Below are 14,880 nucleotides of genomic sequence, written 5' to 3'. Positions count from 1 at the left end.
TATATATCTCAATTTCTTGCAGGTTCTATACACAATAGGCGTGGCAGAAGTACAGTAATTCATGTGGGGATTTAGAGAGTCATACACGGTCAATTATGCCAACTCCCTGATTGGAAGGAGTCGTTCATTTCACTTTGCTGACCACAAATCTGCTCTGCAGGATTAACATGGAACAGCTAGTGAATTCTGCAGGACACACAGCAACTGGCTTCGCAAACGCAGAAAGAACCTGCTCCTCTGTCTGGAACGGACACACTGCTCAGACTTTATTTTCTTCTCTGTGGCGATGCAGCATGTTATGCACTGAGCATCTCCAGACGCAGCACAGATTTTTTTTCAAAATGCACTGCATGCTATCTAATGTAACCATATGTAACCCTCCCCCCACAAACCTCTTCTGAACCCCTCTTCCTAGGCAATTGGGGCAATTGTGTAGCTTATTTCGAAATGGAGCGTTATTCCCATATCTTCTTTTTTCCACATGCAACAAGGTTTACAGGAAGCCGGAGCAAGCTGCCCGTTATTTCAAAATTATTTCAAAATAACGGACGTGATGTTAAGATGCTCACAACGCTATTTCGAGATAATGGACGTTATCCCCAAATAGCATGGTTGTGTAGACGTATCTTTGTTTTCTACCTACATGTAGAAAACTTCGCCTTTCATTTTGCTCCCAATCTCCTGCCAATCATACAACATTCACAGCAAGATCACTTGTGGGAAGATGGGCTAACTGGACCGATACATTTTTTTCTGCCCCAGATTTCTATGATTCTATGTAGCCTGCCAGTACGACCCATTGCTTCCTCCCCACCCCCTGTATCACAAATCAGATTTGTATGGTTACATTGCTATAAGTGCTTATGTCCATCCACAGTTTATTTTTCCACTGTGGCCTATAAACCCCAGCTTTCAATGCCATGAACGAGCACAGACAATCCTCCAACTTCTTATGAGTTTCTCACCCTACATGAGGCTGCTAGATATTACTTTAGCCGTCAAATTTATTTATTAACAGAGCCACAGACTCAAGCCTCCCCAAACTCAACTTCCCACCATGGATGAGAGACTCAGTTTTTCCCATAGCATCTCTCCAGAGTACAATCAAAAGGCTGGTATGCCTGTCTCATGAGTCAATGGCTCCCGGAGTCCATACATTGCTTTGAGTTCAAACAGCATCACTTCCTCTTCTCTCTTCTGCAAATTTAAATCCACAAGAGAAGCACCAATGCACCAGCAGCAAAGCATAGCTGTTATGGCTGATTGGATATGTCTCTTCTGTTATGACGTTTATGTGCTCACTCGTTGACAAGGACTGCTTCCTAAACCGTGAGAGATTTGGTGTCTACAAGCAGTTCATGAAACTATTATCTCAGGGTGGAGATGTCAGGGCTCAAGCCAAAAGGAAATGTCAAAAGGAGCCTTTCTTTGAGCTCAGGGTGCTTGGAGTAAGCTCTTAGCTAAAAGGTTAAGATTAGGTGAAACGTCAGAGTGAACTTTTGTTGGTACAATATTTTAAAAAATCCATAACAGGGACTTTAATAATTCCATTCATCTGAAGAAGTGGGTTGTGCCCATGAAAGCTCATGATACCATCTACATGTTGTTAGTCTTTAAGGTGCTGCTAGACCAGTGTTTCCCAAATGGTATTCCATGGAACCCCAGGGTTCCGCTAAGTGAAAATAAGGGTTCTGCGAGAAAATTTCGTTACAATAACATTTTATTATTTAAAAAAATAATTAATATGGTGTGATTTTTGTTTTTAAAAATGTGCAATTAAATTAAATGTTGATCTCATGACCTTGTTTAGCATTTGTTTATTATTATCCTTACTTATTTGTGGTCTACTTTTTCAGATCCATATATTAGGGTACGTCTAGACTACATGCCTCTGGCGACAGAGGTATGTAGATTAGGCTACCTGGCATAGGAAAATGAAGCGGCAATTTAAATAATCGCCGCTTCATTTAAATTTAAATGGCTGCCGCGCTGAGCTGATCAGCTGTTTGTCGGCTCAGCGCGGTAGTGTGGACGCTCCGCGGTCGACATCAAAGGCATTTGTCGACCTCCCAGGTAAACCTCATCCCAGGAGGCATACCTGGGAGGTTGACAAATGTCTTTGATATCGACCGCGGAGCATCCAGACTACCGCGCTGAGTCGACAAACAGCTGATCGGCTCAGCGCGGCAGCCATTTACATTTAAATGAAGCGGCGATTATTTAAATTGCCACTTCATTTTCCTATGCCGGGTAGCCTAATCTACATGCCTCTGTCGCCAGAGGCATGTAGTCTAGACGTACCCTTAGACTGTTATTAGGGGTTCCACAGCATTCTTTTGAGTTTAAAAGGGTTCCGTGACCAAATAAAATTGGGAAACACAGTGCTAGACTATTCGTTGTTTTTTAAGTTTTTCTAGTTACAGACTAACTCGGCCACCCCTTGAAGATTTTGCACAATGTACTTCACTGCATTGCTGTCGGCCAAGTAAAAACCAGAGCGCTCAACTCTTGGCCATCCTGAAGATGCTACCGTATTTTGTTTGACCGTGGTGGTGTCAAAGGCTCATCAGCTATTACTAAGATTACTCCAGCTGATGTTCTGTTACTGGGTCCTTAGGCTTATCTATCATAGCTGTTGGAGTCCCACTGGAGTCAAGGGAGAGATGACAAATTACCCCAGCTAATGATCTGCCACTTTCTTGAACCACATCTCAAAATTCTAGTTTACGTCTGAGTAGTTCAAAGCCAACTAGGATCTAAGCAGGATTTTGGTTTGATTTTGTGAAAAGCCTCACCCGCCTCCTACAGGGTCAGTCCTGTAATACAGAGCTCTCATACCTTTGAGGGGCTTGTTGAGTTTGCCTCACACAGATGGGTTCTTTATCTCCTCTGACAAGCCAGCTTTGCTGAGATTTTAAATAAACATGATACATATCCAGCACTGATTTAGCAAACGAAGATTCCTTCAATCCAAGCTTGGGAATGCTCCTTCAGGAGTATTAGAGGGTCTTGGTCACCACATCCTCCCCCCCCCGGCTCTGAACAGTGAAGAGCCAATGGAAGGTTTATATTATTTTTTGCCACTTTCTGACTGTGGCTCTCAAAGCTGCTCGCAGAAATCAGGCCTTGCTTACACCCCAGCGGGTAGGTAAGTACTATTACCGCCATTTTGCAAATGGGGAAACTGAGGCATGGAGGTTGTCATCGCCAAAGGTCAAGACAATGGTCAAGAAAAGCCATCCCAAGCTTTGCTCTCAACACGAGGTGAGGATTTTTCACCATGGCCAGCAGCCCCTCTCCCCCTACCCTGCCTCTGAGGGAAGAAATCTCCATGCTTTCAGGCTGCACCAGGGAGGACCCCTGGCCTTTGCTTACTTGCTACAGGCTTGCAATACAGGAAGCAGCTGCACAGTGACAGTGGGACACAGATCGAGGGGAACACAGTTCAGGAGAACACTGTTCCCCTCTTCAGTGACTGTTGCGCTGGGGGCTTTTTCGAGCCGCAGATCTGCCATGGGAGGGGCTGGTGCCTGAAAGAGATTCCTGGGGCTCTCCCCCAACCCCAGGTTTCCTGCTAATAAGAACAGCAGCACCTGATAACAGAAGAGGATTCCCAGCTCTGCACACAGTCCTGCTTATGGTGGGGTTTAAAGGGGCCACTCAGAGCTCTGAGCCCTTTAAATTGACACTGGAGTGCCATGTGGTAGGCTCTGGGAAGCGCTAAGAGCTGCGGGGTCTGAGGCTGACACAGCATGCTCCAAAAGCTATTGAGGGCTGGCTGCCTCTGGCCCCACCCCTTCTACCTGAGGCTCCGCCCCTTCCTGGTGCATGTAGCTGCCCCCCTTTATCCAGGGGCCCAGCATGGCTGTGGCTCCCCTGTCTGCACATGTCCAGCATACATACTTACATAGCATAGAGAGAGGAGAGCACAGTCCACTGGACAGACCATTACCCTAAGCCATGGCAGACCTGAGTTCAAGTCCCTGCTTGCAGAGTGACCTCCCACGTCACATTGTCTCTTTGTGCCCTAGTTCCTTATCTGTAAACTACAGAGCTGGACTTTTGCCCTGAGCTGAATTCCATGCTGGATGATTACAGGCCCTGGTTCCAAAGGGCCACTGGACTGAAACCCAACTGGGAAGTTCTAAAACAGCGAACACGACGTAAAGCAGGGACCTACTCATGAAATGAAACGGCAGGGCTTCATGCGGTGGCTCACCTGGGAATGCTGGTTAAATATGTCACGACATTCAGAAAATCCTCGTCTGGTATGTCGCTGAAGCCGGCGTACTCTGGGAAAGTTATAATGGGTGCCCCGTCCTTCCCTCTGCCTCCTGCCAACGAGAGGAAGTTTTCAAGAGGTTAGAAACATCCTGAGAACAGAGAGGACTGACCAATGCAGAGCCTGTCATGACAAGTTAGCATGTTCCTCACTCAAAAAAGTCGTATGATCCAGTGGATAAGTCTCCAGGCCAGGACAAACAAGACCTTGGGTCATATTCTCAGTTTGTATAAATCAATGCAACTCCTTTTACACTAACTTAGAATCTGGCTCCTGGATTCTGTTTCCAGCTCTGCCAGTAAACAGCATTGTGACCTCGGTCAAGTCACTTTACCTCTCTGCCTCTGCTTCAAGTGATCTCACAGATACTTGCAATCCTGGCTGGTGACAGTAAGTTCTTTGGGGCAGAGACCATTCCTCTTTATGTATTTGAGCCACACCTAGCATAACAGCGTAAGGATGCTGAACCTGACTAGGGCCTAAAACTACTATATATTTGAGAGTTTGCCTGTCTGTGTGTCTGTCTGTTCATCTGTTTGTTCAAGAACTCCTCCTAAATGGTAAGAGCTAGGACCTCCAAATTTGGTATACAGCTTCCTCTTATCATAACTTTAAAGCAAGGTAAGAGTTTGGCTATGCCATGAAAATGGGATGTGCCTGGAATGGGATTGCTTCTCATCAAACCACACAGAACAAAGACAGAATCACCAGATAGGTAAAAGGAGCTGGCTGGGGGCACTCCCCCTTAGGACTGCCTCAGCCTTGAGCTTTCCAACCCCCCAGGTGCTCTTAGGGAGGAGGGGGCCAAAGCTTCCCCCCGATTCATACAGGAACTTTGCTGGCTGTTCCCCTTCATCAGGAAGTGAGGGGAAAGAGCACAGTTTGCTGCGTTCCTCACTCGGGCTGGGGAGTTCAGGGGGCAAATGAACCTGGACCTACCCCAGCCAGGGAAACATGCCCCTGTCTCCCAACTGCCTGCTGGAGCTGCAGCGGACGTGGAGAGGCGCTTCTCACCTGGCCCCAAGTGGGTAAATCTTCTAGTATTTAATAATATTTAAAACAGAACTCCAGGAGCAAACCAAACTTGGGGCTTTCATTCACAAAAATACTCAAAGCAGCATGTTTTAAACTCATCCACACGCTCTACTTCCTCTCTGTCCATCCCTTTATTGACTGCTCTGCCCAGGCAGAACTGCTCCACTGTACGTGCCACTTGCCACCATGCCTAGCCCCCGTCTCTAAGATGGGCTGATCCAAATACACACACACACACACACACACACACACACACACACACACACTCACTCCACATGCCACCATGCCTAGCCCCTGTCTCTAAGATGGGCTGATCCAAATCCAGGATCCAGCCTCCCCACCAAACTTTGGGGAAGTCTGGATGGTTCCGGTTCTCCTGTTACATGACTTAGCTCCGTGGCGAATTAAGCCACAAGTAACACGGGAGCGCAACTTCACAGCCAGGCTTTACTCTTCTGATGGGCCTAGTGGTGACCGCTGTGCAAAGCACAAACCCCCAGTTCAGTCCCCAAATCAGGTTCCTGCCTTAGCAACTCTGTTGCTGTGCTGATGAATAATGAAGTAATCCCAAACCCATTGAAATGAATGGGATTTTTGCCATTGACTTCAGCCGGTTTGGAATAGGAGGGTAAGTAAATGTATAGACCAACAGGATGGTGCTAAATAAGGGAGGGAGAATGTTACGGGTTTTTACTGCAAGTGTCCCATCCTATAACTGCAGCTAAGGGTCTTAAAGTAATCCCTTCCTCTTTAGTGAATCTCTCCCCTCCCTCTGCCCACCTCGATAAAATCTACTTTTTGGTCCCAGCTGCAAACCCAATAAAGGGTTAAACCCTGCCACTCTCCTTCCTATGTCCCCAAGCCAGGGAGAGATCTGCCTAAGCGGGGATTGTGCTCTCTAATTTTATTTTTTCAAAGTGTGCTGTTTTAAAGTGTGTTATCTGGGTGTTTTGACTGATCTATGCCTTTCATCATTTTTATTTCTCTTGCGCTTATGGTTAATTCTTTGAGTAGTGAGTTTTAAAATGCACAACCTGTCCTGCGGGAGTAATTATCCATATGGTAACTTTTAAAAAATATATATCAGAGCTAGGTTTTTTGTTTCCATTGGCAGCACACAACGGCACATATGTGGGTGCACATAACATGTGCATATGGATGGAAAAAATGAGAGGGAACGCTGCTCCAGACAGCGTGACAAATGATCTCCCCAGCTAAATCTCCTGGGGTTCTGAATAAAAGCAGCTTTTCAGTCATGATGCCTGGCAAAGGGAGATGGGAGGGGGGGGCTTTGTTAGGACATTTTGAAATGTTGACCCCTTTTTGCTCCCTTCTAATGCATAGGACCATTTTAGTTACAGATGGAAAAAAACACCTACTGTATTAACTCATCCAGTAGACACTTCCTGCCAGGAGAGGATACAGTCCCACAGATATTAAACAGGATCTCAGCCAGACAGCAAGAAAAAGTGATTATCAGGGCTGCATTGAACTACTTATATAGGCCACTGTCTTCACATTAACCCTGGCTGATGGCAGTCCCCAATTCCCGGCCGTTTCCATCACATCCAATCTCTCAGCAGTCAGCAGCGGGCTGGAATACGACCCCATCCAAAACTAATCAAAAATTTCCCAGCTGCAACCTGCACCGATCCAGATTCTGTTCCTGGGCTTGCTTATGAGGCTGATGCGCATCAAACCACCAGGTGCTTAGTTGAAGAGAGACTATGTAGTGACATCTTGTGAGTAAGATGGGTAACACCACTGGGAATCACACACTTCATCGTTTCTGTAGCTCATTGCAAAACCTCAGGTGTCCTCCCTGCAACCCCCTCCCCCAAATCTCTGTGTACCATCCTCCCCACTCAGCTCTGTTTCAGCCCCACAGCTGCTCAAGGGTGGTTCAGTACTCTGGAAAGGTATTCTGGATTAAGGTAGGATGTGAATTGAAAGTGCAGTAGCTATTCTGGTTAATTTCCCAGTGTAGACAAGCCCTAACCTGCCCCAGAAAGAGCTGGTCAGCTGTGCAGTGAATGGGCAATCAAGCCAACATTATTTTCTCCTCGCCTGTGCTGGGGGTGTGTGGAGACAGAGGTAAGGTAACAAGGTCTGTGTGAGCAGGGGATTCCTCTGCATAAAGGAAATCCAGTTAAATCAGCTTCAAAGTGGGCAAAAGCAGAACTGAGGAGGCAAAGGCATTTGGCCCATTGCCTGGAGAGGTCATCCATGCTTCTGAGATGGGGACAAGACCCATCATAAAGCCATCTCAGGAGACAGCGATGGGACCTAGCAGTCTGAGCAGAGGACTAAGAGCCATGAACTCCTGGCATCTGAAAATGACTTGGATGCCAACTCTCTGGACACACCAAGCATCTCCTTTTCTCTGCAATGGGGATGAGACCACTTCCTGGTGCACAGGAGTGTTTGGAGAATGTGTGGATTTGGCAATACATGGAGAAAGAGGAAAGTTGAAATCTACACTCGGTTCCAGCCCATCCCTGAAATCAGTGAGATTCCTGGATCGACACGAGGGCAGAGTTGAGCTCAGACAATGCTAAGTATTTATTATTATGCTGGAAAACTCAGGATACCAGCCCTATATTAGAACGACTGGGGTAGGGTTGCCAGCTGGCTGATATTGAACCGGCCAGTCTGGTATTTTTGCCTCCTGTCTGGTGAAAAAATTCATAAAATACCGGACACCTAAAATGTCTGGTATTTTCTGATTTTTTCCCAGCCAGGAGGCAAAAATCCCGGGTGCTTACCAGGTTCTGCAGGGGCGCTGTCCGGCCTGGCGCAGGGAGGGAAGATGGCGTGTGGCCGCTGGCAGCCCATTGGGGCCAAAAAGCCTCAAAAGCGTTTCTTAAAGGGGACACTTTTTTTTTTTTTTTGCGCTTAACAGCTCTCGGGATCCTTTTATTTTTGTATTTTTTCAGAAACCATCTGGCAACCCCCAATGGAGGAGACACATGAGAAGAGGTCTGTCGCAGCCTTGCCCAGATCAGAATTGGCAACAGCTTCTAAGGAGATGGATTACAAGGAAAAATGCTGCTGTCAGTTTATTTAACAAGCTAATGACAGGGGAGGGACTCCCATTCCCCACAAGAGGAGCTTGGAAAGTGCTGCTCTGTTTCTGGCAGAGGATTTCCAGCCAGCGTGCCGTGCTGGGACTGTCAATTATTTTTTAAATAAACTGGGCCTTGCTGCAGTATTCACATTTTTATGCTAATTTCTGCAGATTCTGAACAGGCCAACGGCAGCCCTTCACGGGGAAGGCTTTTCAATTGCTTACGTGAATGGAATTGGCCCAGGAGACAGGGCACAACCAGAATTGTACAAAGGAGTGGGCCTAGATGATCAGAGCAGCTGCCCCACATTTGAGCGGTATTATAGCCCCATGCACCCAGTCGTAGTGCCCCTCCCTGAATCCCATCCTCGCCCCTCCTATGGCATGATGGGGGAGGGTTGCTCCATGCAAGTTTGAACAAACATCACTGCATCCTGGGGGACAGGGTGGGTGGCAACACCACTCACTTACATTTGTTCCAGGTGGCCCTCTGTTGTCGGGTCAGGAGTCTAGGATACAGGGCCGGCCTTAGAAGTGCGGGGCCCTAAGGCAGCCAGGATTTTTTGTTAAGAAAAAAAAAAAAAAAAAACACCACACACACAAAAAAAGTCACAGACCCTTTAAATCCAGGAAAGCCGCCACGCTCCTTCTCCAGGGCCAATGCCCCCTCCCACAACGCGCCACAGAGCTGTGGGAGGGGAGCAGCCAGCGTGGGGCCCTCTTAGGCGTGGGGACCTATTCGGGGGAATCAGTGGAATCGGCCTAAAGCCAGCCCTGCCAGGAGATACTGGGCCACCTTCTCCCATCTCCAAGGCCCCACTGCCTGAAGGAACTAGGAGGGCCGAGGAGATGAATTAAAAATCTACGGGAAAAGTCATGGGTCAGATCTACAGTTCTCAACCCTCCAGGATTGTCCTGGCATCGCCAGGAATTAAAGAATAAGTCTTTAATTACAGTTTATGTCATGTGATGGAACCTTCCGAAATACACCCAACCAAAATTGGCAGCCTTAGCTTACTGAGGCAGAAATTTCCACTGAAGATCTATTGGCCAAAGCCTGAGTACGTCTGTGGAATTCGGCCACAGAAGAGCACGTACGTTCTGTGGATGAGGTACACAGCATCTTCCATTATTTTGTTCTAGTATCACCTAGGGTACCTCTCCATTAGAGAGTTTTGTCGGAAAAACGGCCATTTTTCTGACAAAACTTGAGAAACGTCCACAACACAATTGGTTCTTCCGCAAGAAAATTGGAAGAACAGAGGGGTTTTTCCAGCATTGGTAATCCTCATTCTATGAGGTAGAAGCCTTTTGTGAAAGAGCTCTTTCGGAAAAAAGCGTGTGTGGATGAGGAAGAGGGAGTTCTTTCGGAAGAAGAGGAAAGAGGAGAAAGCACAGGTACCCTGGTGGCCACTCCGTCCATAGTAATTACAGCTTACATGCGACAGAGCATCCACTCAGTCTGGACGCTCTCTTTCAAAAAGACAGATCGCTTTCTCGATGCACTTTTGCAGTGAGGACGCTCTCCTTCGGAAGAAGTTTTTTCGGAAGATCTCTTCCAAAAAAAGCTCCTTCCGAAAGAAGCCTGCAGTCTAGACCTAGCTTTACACCAGGGTCAATCTAGAGTGACTCCACATGGTGTCCAATTCTGTGCTGCACTTGCAGGAAGTGCAGTGCAGATAGACATGGCCGAAGAGAGAGGAGCAAAAGTGGCCTTTAGCACAGGGGTGGGCAATCATTTTTGATGGGGGGGCCACTCCAAGAATTTGGAAAGTGGTCGAGGGCCGTGCTCTTCCAAGATATTAATGGAGAAGGTGCAGGGTCTGGGATGGAGGTTGGGTGCAGAAGGGAGCTTGGGGTAAGGGAGGGAGTTTGGGTGAAGGAGGCAGTTGTGACTTGGGGCACTGGACTGGGGAGCAGGGGGTGGGATTGTGACCTAGGGCAGGGAATTGGGGTACAGCAGGTAGTGCAGGGGTTTGGGTTGTGAGCTAGGACAGGAGGGGACTGTGATCTGGGGCAGAGGACTGGGGTGCTGGATCTAGGACGGGGTATAAGTGCAGGAGGAGGGCAGAGGATTTGGGTATGTGGAGTAAGTGGACGAGGGGTTGGGGTGCCAGAGGCAGGCTCTGGCCAGGAGACTTACCTACCAGCAGCCCATTCTTGAATCAGCCTCCCTGCCTGCCCCACCCCCGTACGTACACAAGCTGCAGCAATGTGCTCTGTGAATAAGTAGGAGCCCCTTGTGCTTCGTGACTGCCTGTTATTGAAACAGGCAGCTCCGACTGGCCAGTTCCTGGCCAGAAGCCAGCCAGTGGGATTGTGCTGAGGGCAGGAGCTGCTCCTAAAGCTTTCCCGCCCCCCGCTCCCTCGGCTCAGTTTTTAAAGTGAAAGCGCCCCACAGCCGTGTTTCTGAGTGGCATGCGGGTGGAGCGAGGCAAGCGGGGAGCCTGCCTGGGGCTCCCTGCAGCATCTGCGGGCTGGATCTGGTGGCTTGGTGGGCTGGATTCGACCCGCAGGCCATATTTTGCCCAGGCCTACTTTAGCTGCTTTTATGCCATCTGGCTTCTGGGCTATTCTGATGGCTGGAGCTCGAGAGGGGGAATGGCTTAGGGATGATTCCAACTGCACATGCACCAACGGGACTTCTCCCCCTGTTCCTTATGGAACCTTTAGGCCCTTTGCACGGCTGGGGTGAGGGCAGAATCTGTTCCGGGCTGGGCAAACAAAGAGCAAGAGCAGAGCTATGAAGCCTCATCCGTGCTCATGCTGCTGCGGCTCTTCTCTCACCCTTGTACTGAGTGCAGCCAGGACTAACAGGTTCTCTCTCATCTTTCCCATCCGTGTGTGGATTTTTTTTCCAGCCACGTGCAGAATAATTTTGTGTGCACTGAGGCAGGCGCACCACCAGTAGAAATAAAAAAAATCTAGTGGCGGCTGCCTTGCTAATCAGTTGAGTGACTGCACAAGCGTCCAGCTTATGGGGAACACTGGATGCAGTGTGTTCTGGGCTGCCCTCACGTGCTGCTCACACGTGGCAGCCTTGTCACGCCTGCTCCCAGCTCATGTGCCCTGAGGTGCTGTGCATGGGCAGGAGCAGCAGCTCCTCCTGTTGCTCACTCGACACCAAGGTAGTGCCGGGCTTTAGGCCACCAGGCCGTGGGGCTGCCTCCTGCAGCTGCTGCTGGTTCCAAGGGGGTGAGGGCGGCTAGCGACAGAAGCAGCAGCGCAGAGAGTGAGGAGGCTCAACACTAGCCCCTGACTCCTGAGTCAGACCCCAAAGTGACTCCACACCCAGGTCCCCAAAAGAACCCCAGCCAGACTTCTGCACCCCCAACCTCTGCCCCTCAGAGGGACCCCAGGCACTTCCCAGACCCGTCCTCCAGAGACACTCCAGCCACCAGATTCCAGCTGTCACCCTGCTCAAAGACAGAGCCCAGCTCTCTTCCCAGACAGCACCCGCCTTTCTCAGCACTCCCGCCCAATCCCCACAGCCCCCAGGCACCACGGCATCTCCTGACACACTCCAGCACCCATCGACTCAAGCACTGCAAACACCCACCCAGCAATCCCAGGCCCCCGGCCCACAGCACCTCCGACACTCCTGCCTGCCCTGGCTTCATAGCGTCCGGGTTTCATCCGTGCTTGGGGAAGGCTGTGTCAAACAAACTGACATTGACGGTCTTTTGCAGCTTATATACAAATATGCAAATCAGCAGTTAACATAATTTGCATGTAATGTCACCTGTGTTACTCAGCAGCCGTGACTGCACTTGAAGGAGCAGGAGAGGGTGACTTTAGCAGAAGCATTTGGAATGGATTGGAAGGAAGGGGTCACAGTAACCTAGGTGAGAGCTCAGAAAATTTGGCTGGTGCACATAACAGTCATCTCAGTCCTTCATCTTGACACCCCATTTACACCTCTGCTCCCATTTCTTCCAGCTCAACCAATCACTCTCATTGTGCCTGAATTCCCTCTCTGGACTTCTCCCTTTGCGGTCTGGACTAGGAAAGAGTGAGGAACAATGTTCCCTCTACTCTTTTTCATCCATGTGCAGAATAAAATATGTATGTGCACCAAGGCATGTGCACCACCCATAAAAACACAAAAGCTGGCTATGGGTGCTCTGCTAATCAGCGGGGTGGCATGTGAATCTCTCCTAAGCAACTCTACAAGCACCCAGTTTAGAGGGAACAAGAGTGAGGAAAGAGCAAGAGGAAAGAAAAAAACTGGGATGCTGAAGTGTGAACATAGGAGGGGGAAGAGAAGCACCCATACTGCCAGGAGGAGCGGGAGCCATCAGCACTGTTAAATCTAACGATTCCTAGAGCTCGATTTATATTGGGATTTAGAACCTGTGGCAACAGAAATATAGAGGAAAAGTGCCAACTCCCACGTCACAGATGCCCGAGGTAGATCAGCCTGCCCCATCTCCCTGCCAACACAGACTTGTTCCCTGTTCTCCGTGATGAGCAGGAGATTACAACAGCAGAGGCATCCGGCAAGCAAAGGTGGAAGGAAGATGTTTCCATTTTGTACTTTCCTAAAAATTAACCCTAGCCTGCTGCATCCCTTCACTTAGGTTTTCTGGATTGTCTTATACAGAGACGGCCAGGCCTGCTGAAGAGTGCTGCATCCTCCTCCAGACTTGTAGAGCTCTCTCACCAGCAGCGGGTCCAAAGATATTAGCTCAGTAACCTCATCTCTCCAAATGGCGTGGTAATTATTTGGTGCTCGCCAAATGGAAAGCAGGCTGAGACGATTTCATTGTTTCTTAACCATCCGTAAGCCACACTGGGTGGTTTGTATTGTTCTCCATACCTCATGGTGAGCACCTAACACTCATCTTCACACCCAGGAGACGCCCTTCAAACAGACATTCTCGTTTTCTGTCTTTCTAGCGCAGCATCTCGATCAGTGGCAATGCTGCCAAACAGCTGGTTTGCAGACTTTAGTGTCAAACAAAGCCTTTGCAGTCAGGTCCCTTCCAAATAGCGCGTCTTTTTATTCAAGGGTAATTAGTCAGTTTGTGTTTCAATTAAAAGGGACATTGTCAGTTTTGTTTTGTTTTAAATCTTGGATATGATTCTCCCCTACCTTGCCTCTTGTGTCATTTACAACTGGGCAAATGGAGTTTTAAAAAGGTGCCATTTGGTTGGGACAGTATTTTGAACACTGATGTGGCACCGGTGAGTGAACAGGGTGCAAAGCAGTGGGAAAAATCAGGCCTTGCATACAGTATGTATAAAACACAAACGTCCCCGCTGTGTAACTAGACAAAACAGAGATTGATAAATAAAGAACTCATTTTTAAATCTAATTTGCAAACACTGCACTATTCCTGGACTAGTCAGTTTCAGTTTCTCATCCACTAGCACAATGTTTGGGTTGCAAACAGGGAGGGAGAAGGTTTACTTGCTTAAAACACTCTTTTCTTTCAGAGCTTAGTGAAAACATGCATGGGAACATTTGCATTGGTCTGAGGTTTTAAAGTGTGTGATTACAAATCCTAAATTCGGGGCTACACGTGACCTGACAATGTTCCTTTTGAGATTCTGAATTCATATCACAGATTGGGACACTTTTTGACAACTAGAAGAGTCTGCACAAGGCAACAAGAAACCGCTATTTTAAAAAATATATCCCCACTACTCAGCTCTAGCCTTTTTGCCTGCCAATCCCCCCCAAATCATAGGCTAAAGATGAGCAAGAAAATAAACAAACTTGCCAGGTCTCTCTCCTTCAAGGCCTAGAAAAATGGATTGGTATTTGACTTCAATGGAAGCAGATTGGGCCCTTACCTAGGTTTGCTAAGAAAACTGAACTCTGCTAATACACTTTGTGACACTTTCTCTAGGAAACTCGTGACTTAGTACCAGGCTTATTTATTGTGAGAACTGACAGTCTGGGTTCTTTTCTGACAGCGTAATTACAGATCATTACAGGATGCAAAACAACAGATCAAACAGACAGGGGGCAGCGATACCCTCTCTCTTCGCAGCCTATTTGCACAGCACGTTATTAATCTATCTGCATGTCAGGAACAGCATCTTACCAACGGCCCTCCATTCTGGTGCACGCCTGCTTTCGCCTAAGCAGAGCCAGCGTTTCTGCACCAACAAACTTGAAGGCGGACAGAGGACACAACCAGCGGAACAAAGGCAGCGCTCTCATAATCAAGGGCATAAAAACACAAATAGTTTATCAGTGCTGTGCCTGCTGCGGTCCCATAACGACAGTGTTGTTTTGAAAGAAGAAAATGGAGGGTAGCAGCTCACAGAGCCGGCCCGAGGGTTTTGGTGCCCAAGGTGAGCTATGACTTTGGCACTCTCTCTCCCCCCCAAATTCCATAATTTGGGGGAGGCGGCAGGAGGGCTGATGCTAAAGCCCCTGCATGGCCAGCTCTGCTTGGCAGGGGAAGGAAGAGGTTCTGTGCGCAGCCGTTCCCCCTCCCACTCTGGCTGGGGGGAACAGCCGTTCAGGGAAGCGTTCACCTGC

General features: G+C 48.4%; 1 protein-coding gene across 6 annotated transcripts in view; it reads right to left on the bottom strand.

Moving 5' to 3' along the window:
* The window catches only part of MCF2L2 (MCF.2 cell line derived transforming sequence-like 2), a 317,180-nt gene that overhangs the window by 222,393 nt on the left and 79,907 nt on the right, over nt 1-14,880 (bottom strand). For all 6 annotated transcript variants that reach the window (XM_075938060.2, XM_075938055.2, XM_075938058.2 and 3 more), the window contains exon 3: nt 4,220-4,334. In XM_075938060.2, the coding sequence (XP_075794175.1) occupies nt 4,220-4,334 (115 nt within the window). The remainder of the gene's footprint in view (nt 1-4,219; nt 4,335-14,880) is intronic.

The sequence above is a fragment of the Pelodiscus sinensis genome, chromosome 10, assembly GCF_052426305.1.
Source record: "Pelodiscus sinensis isolate ZL-2025 chromosome 10, ASM5242630v1, whole genome shotgun sequence".
Lineage (NCBI taxonomy): Eukaryota > Metazoa > Chordata > Testudines > Trionychidae > Pelodiscus > Pelodiscus sinensis.
The sequence above is the reverse complement of the archived record's forward strand: the minus strand, read 5'-3'. Positions and strand labels throughout refer to the sequence as shown.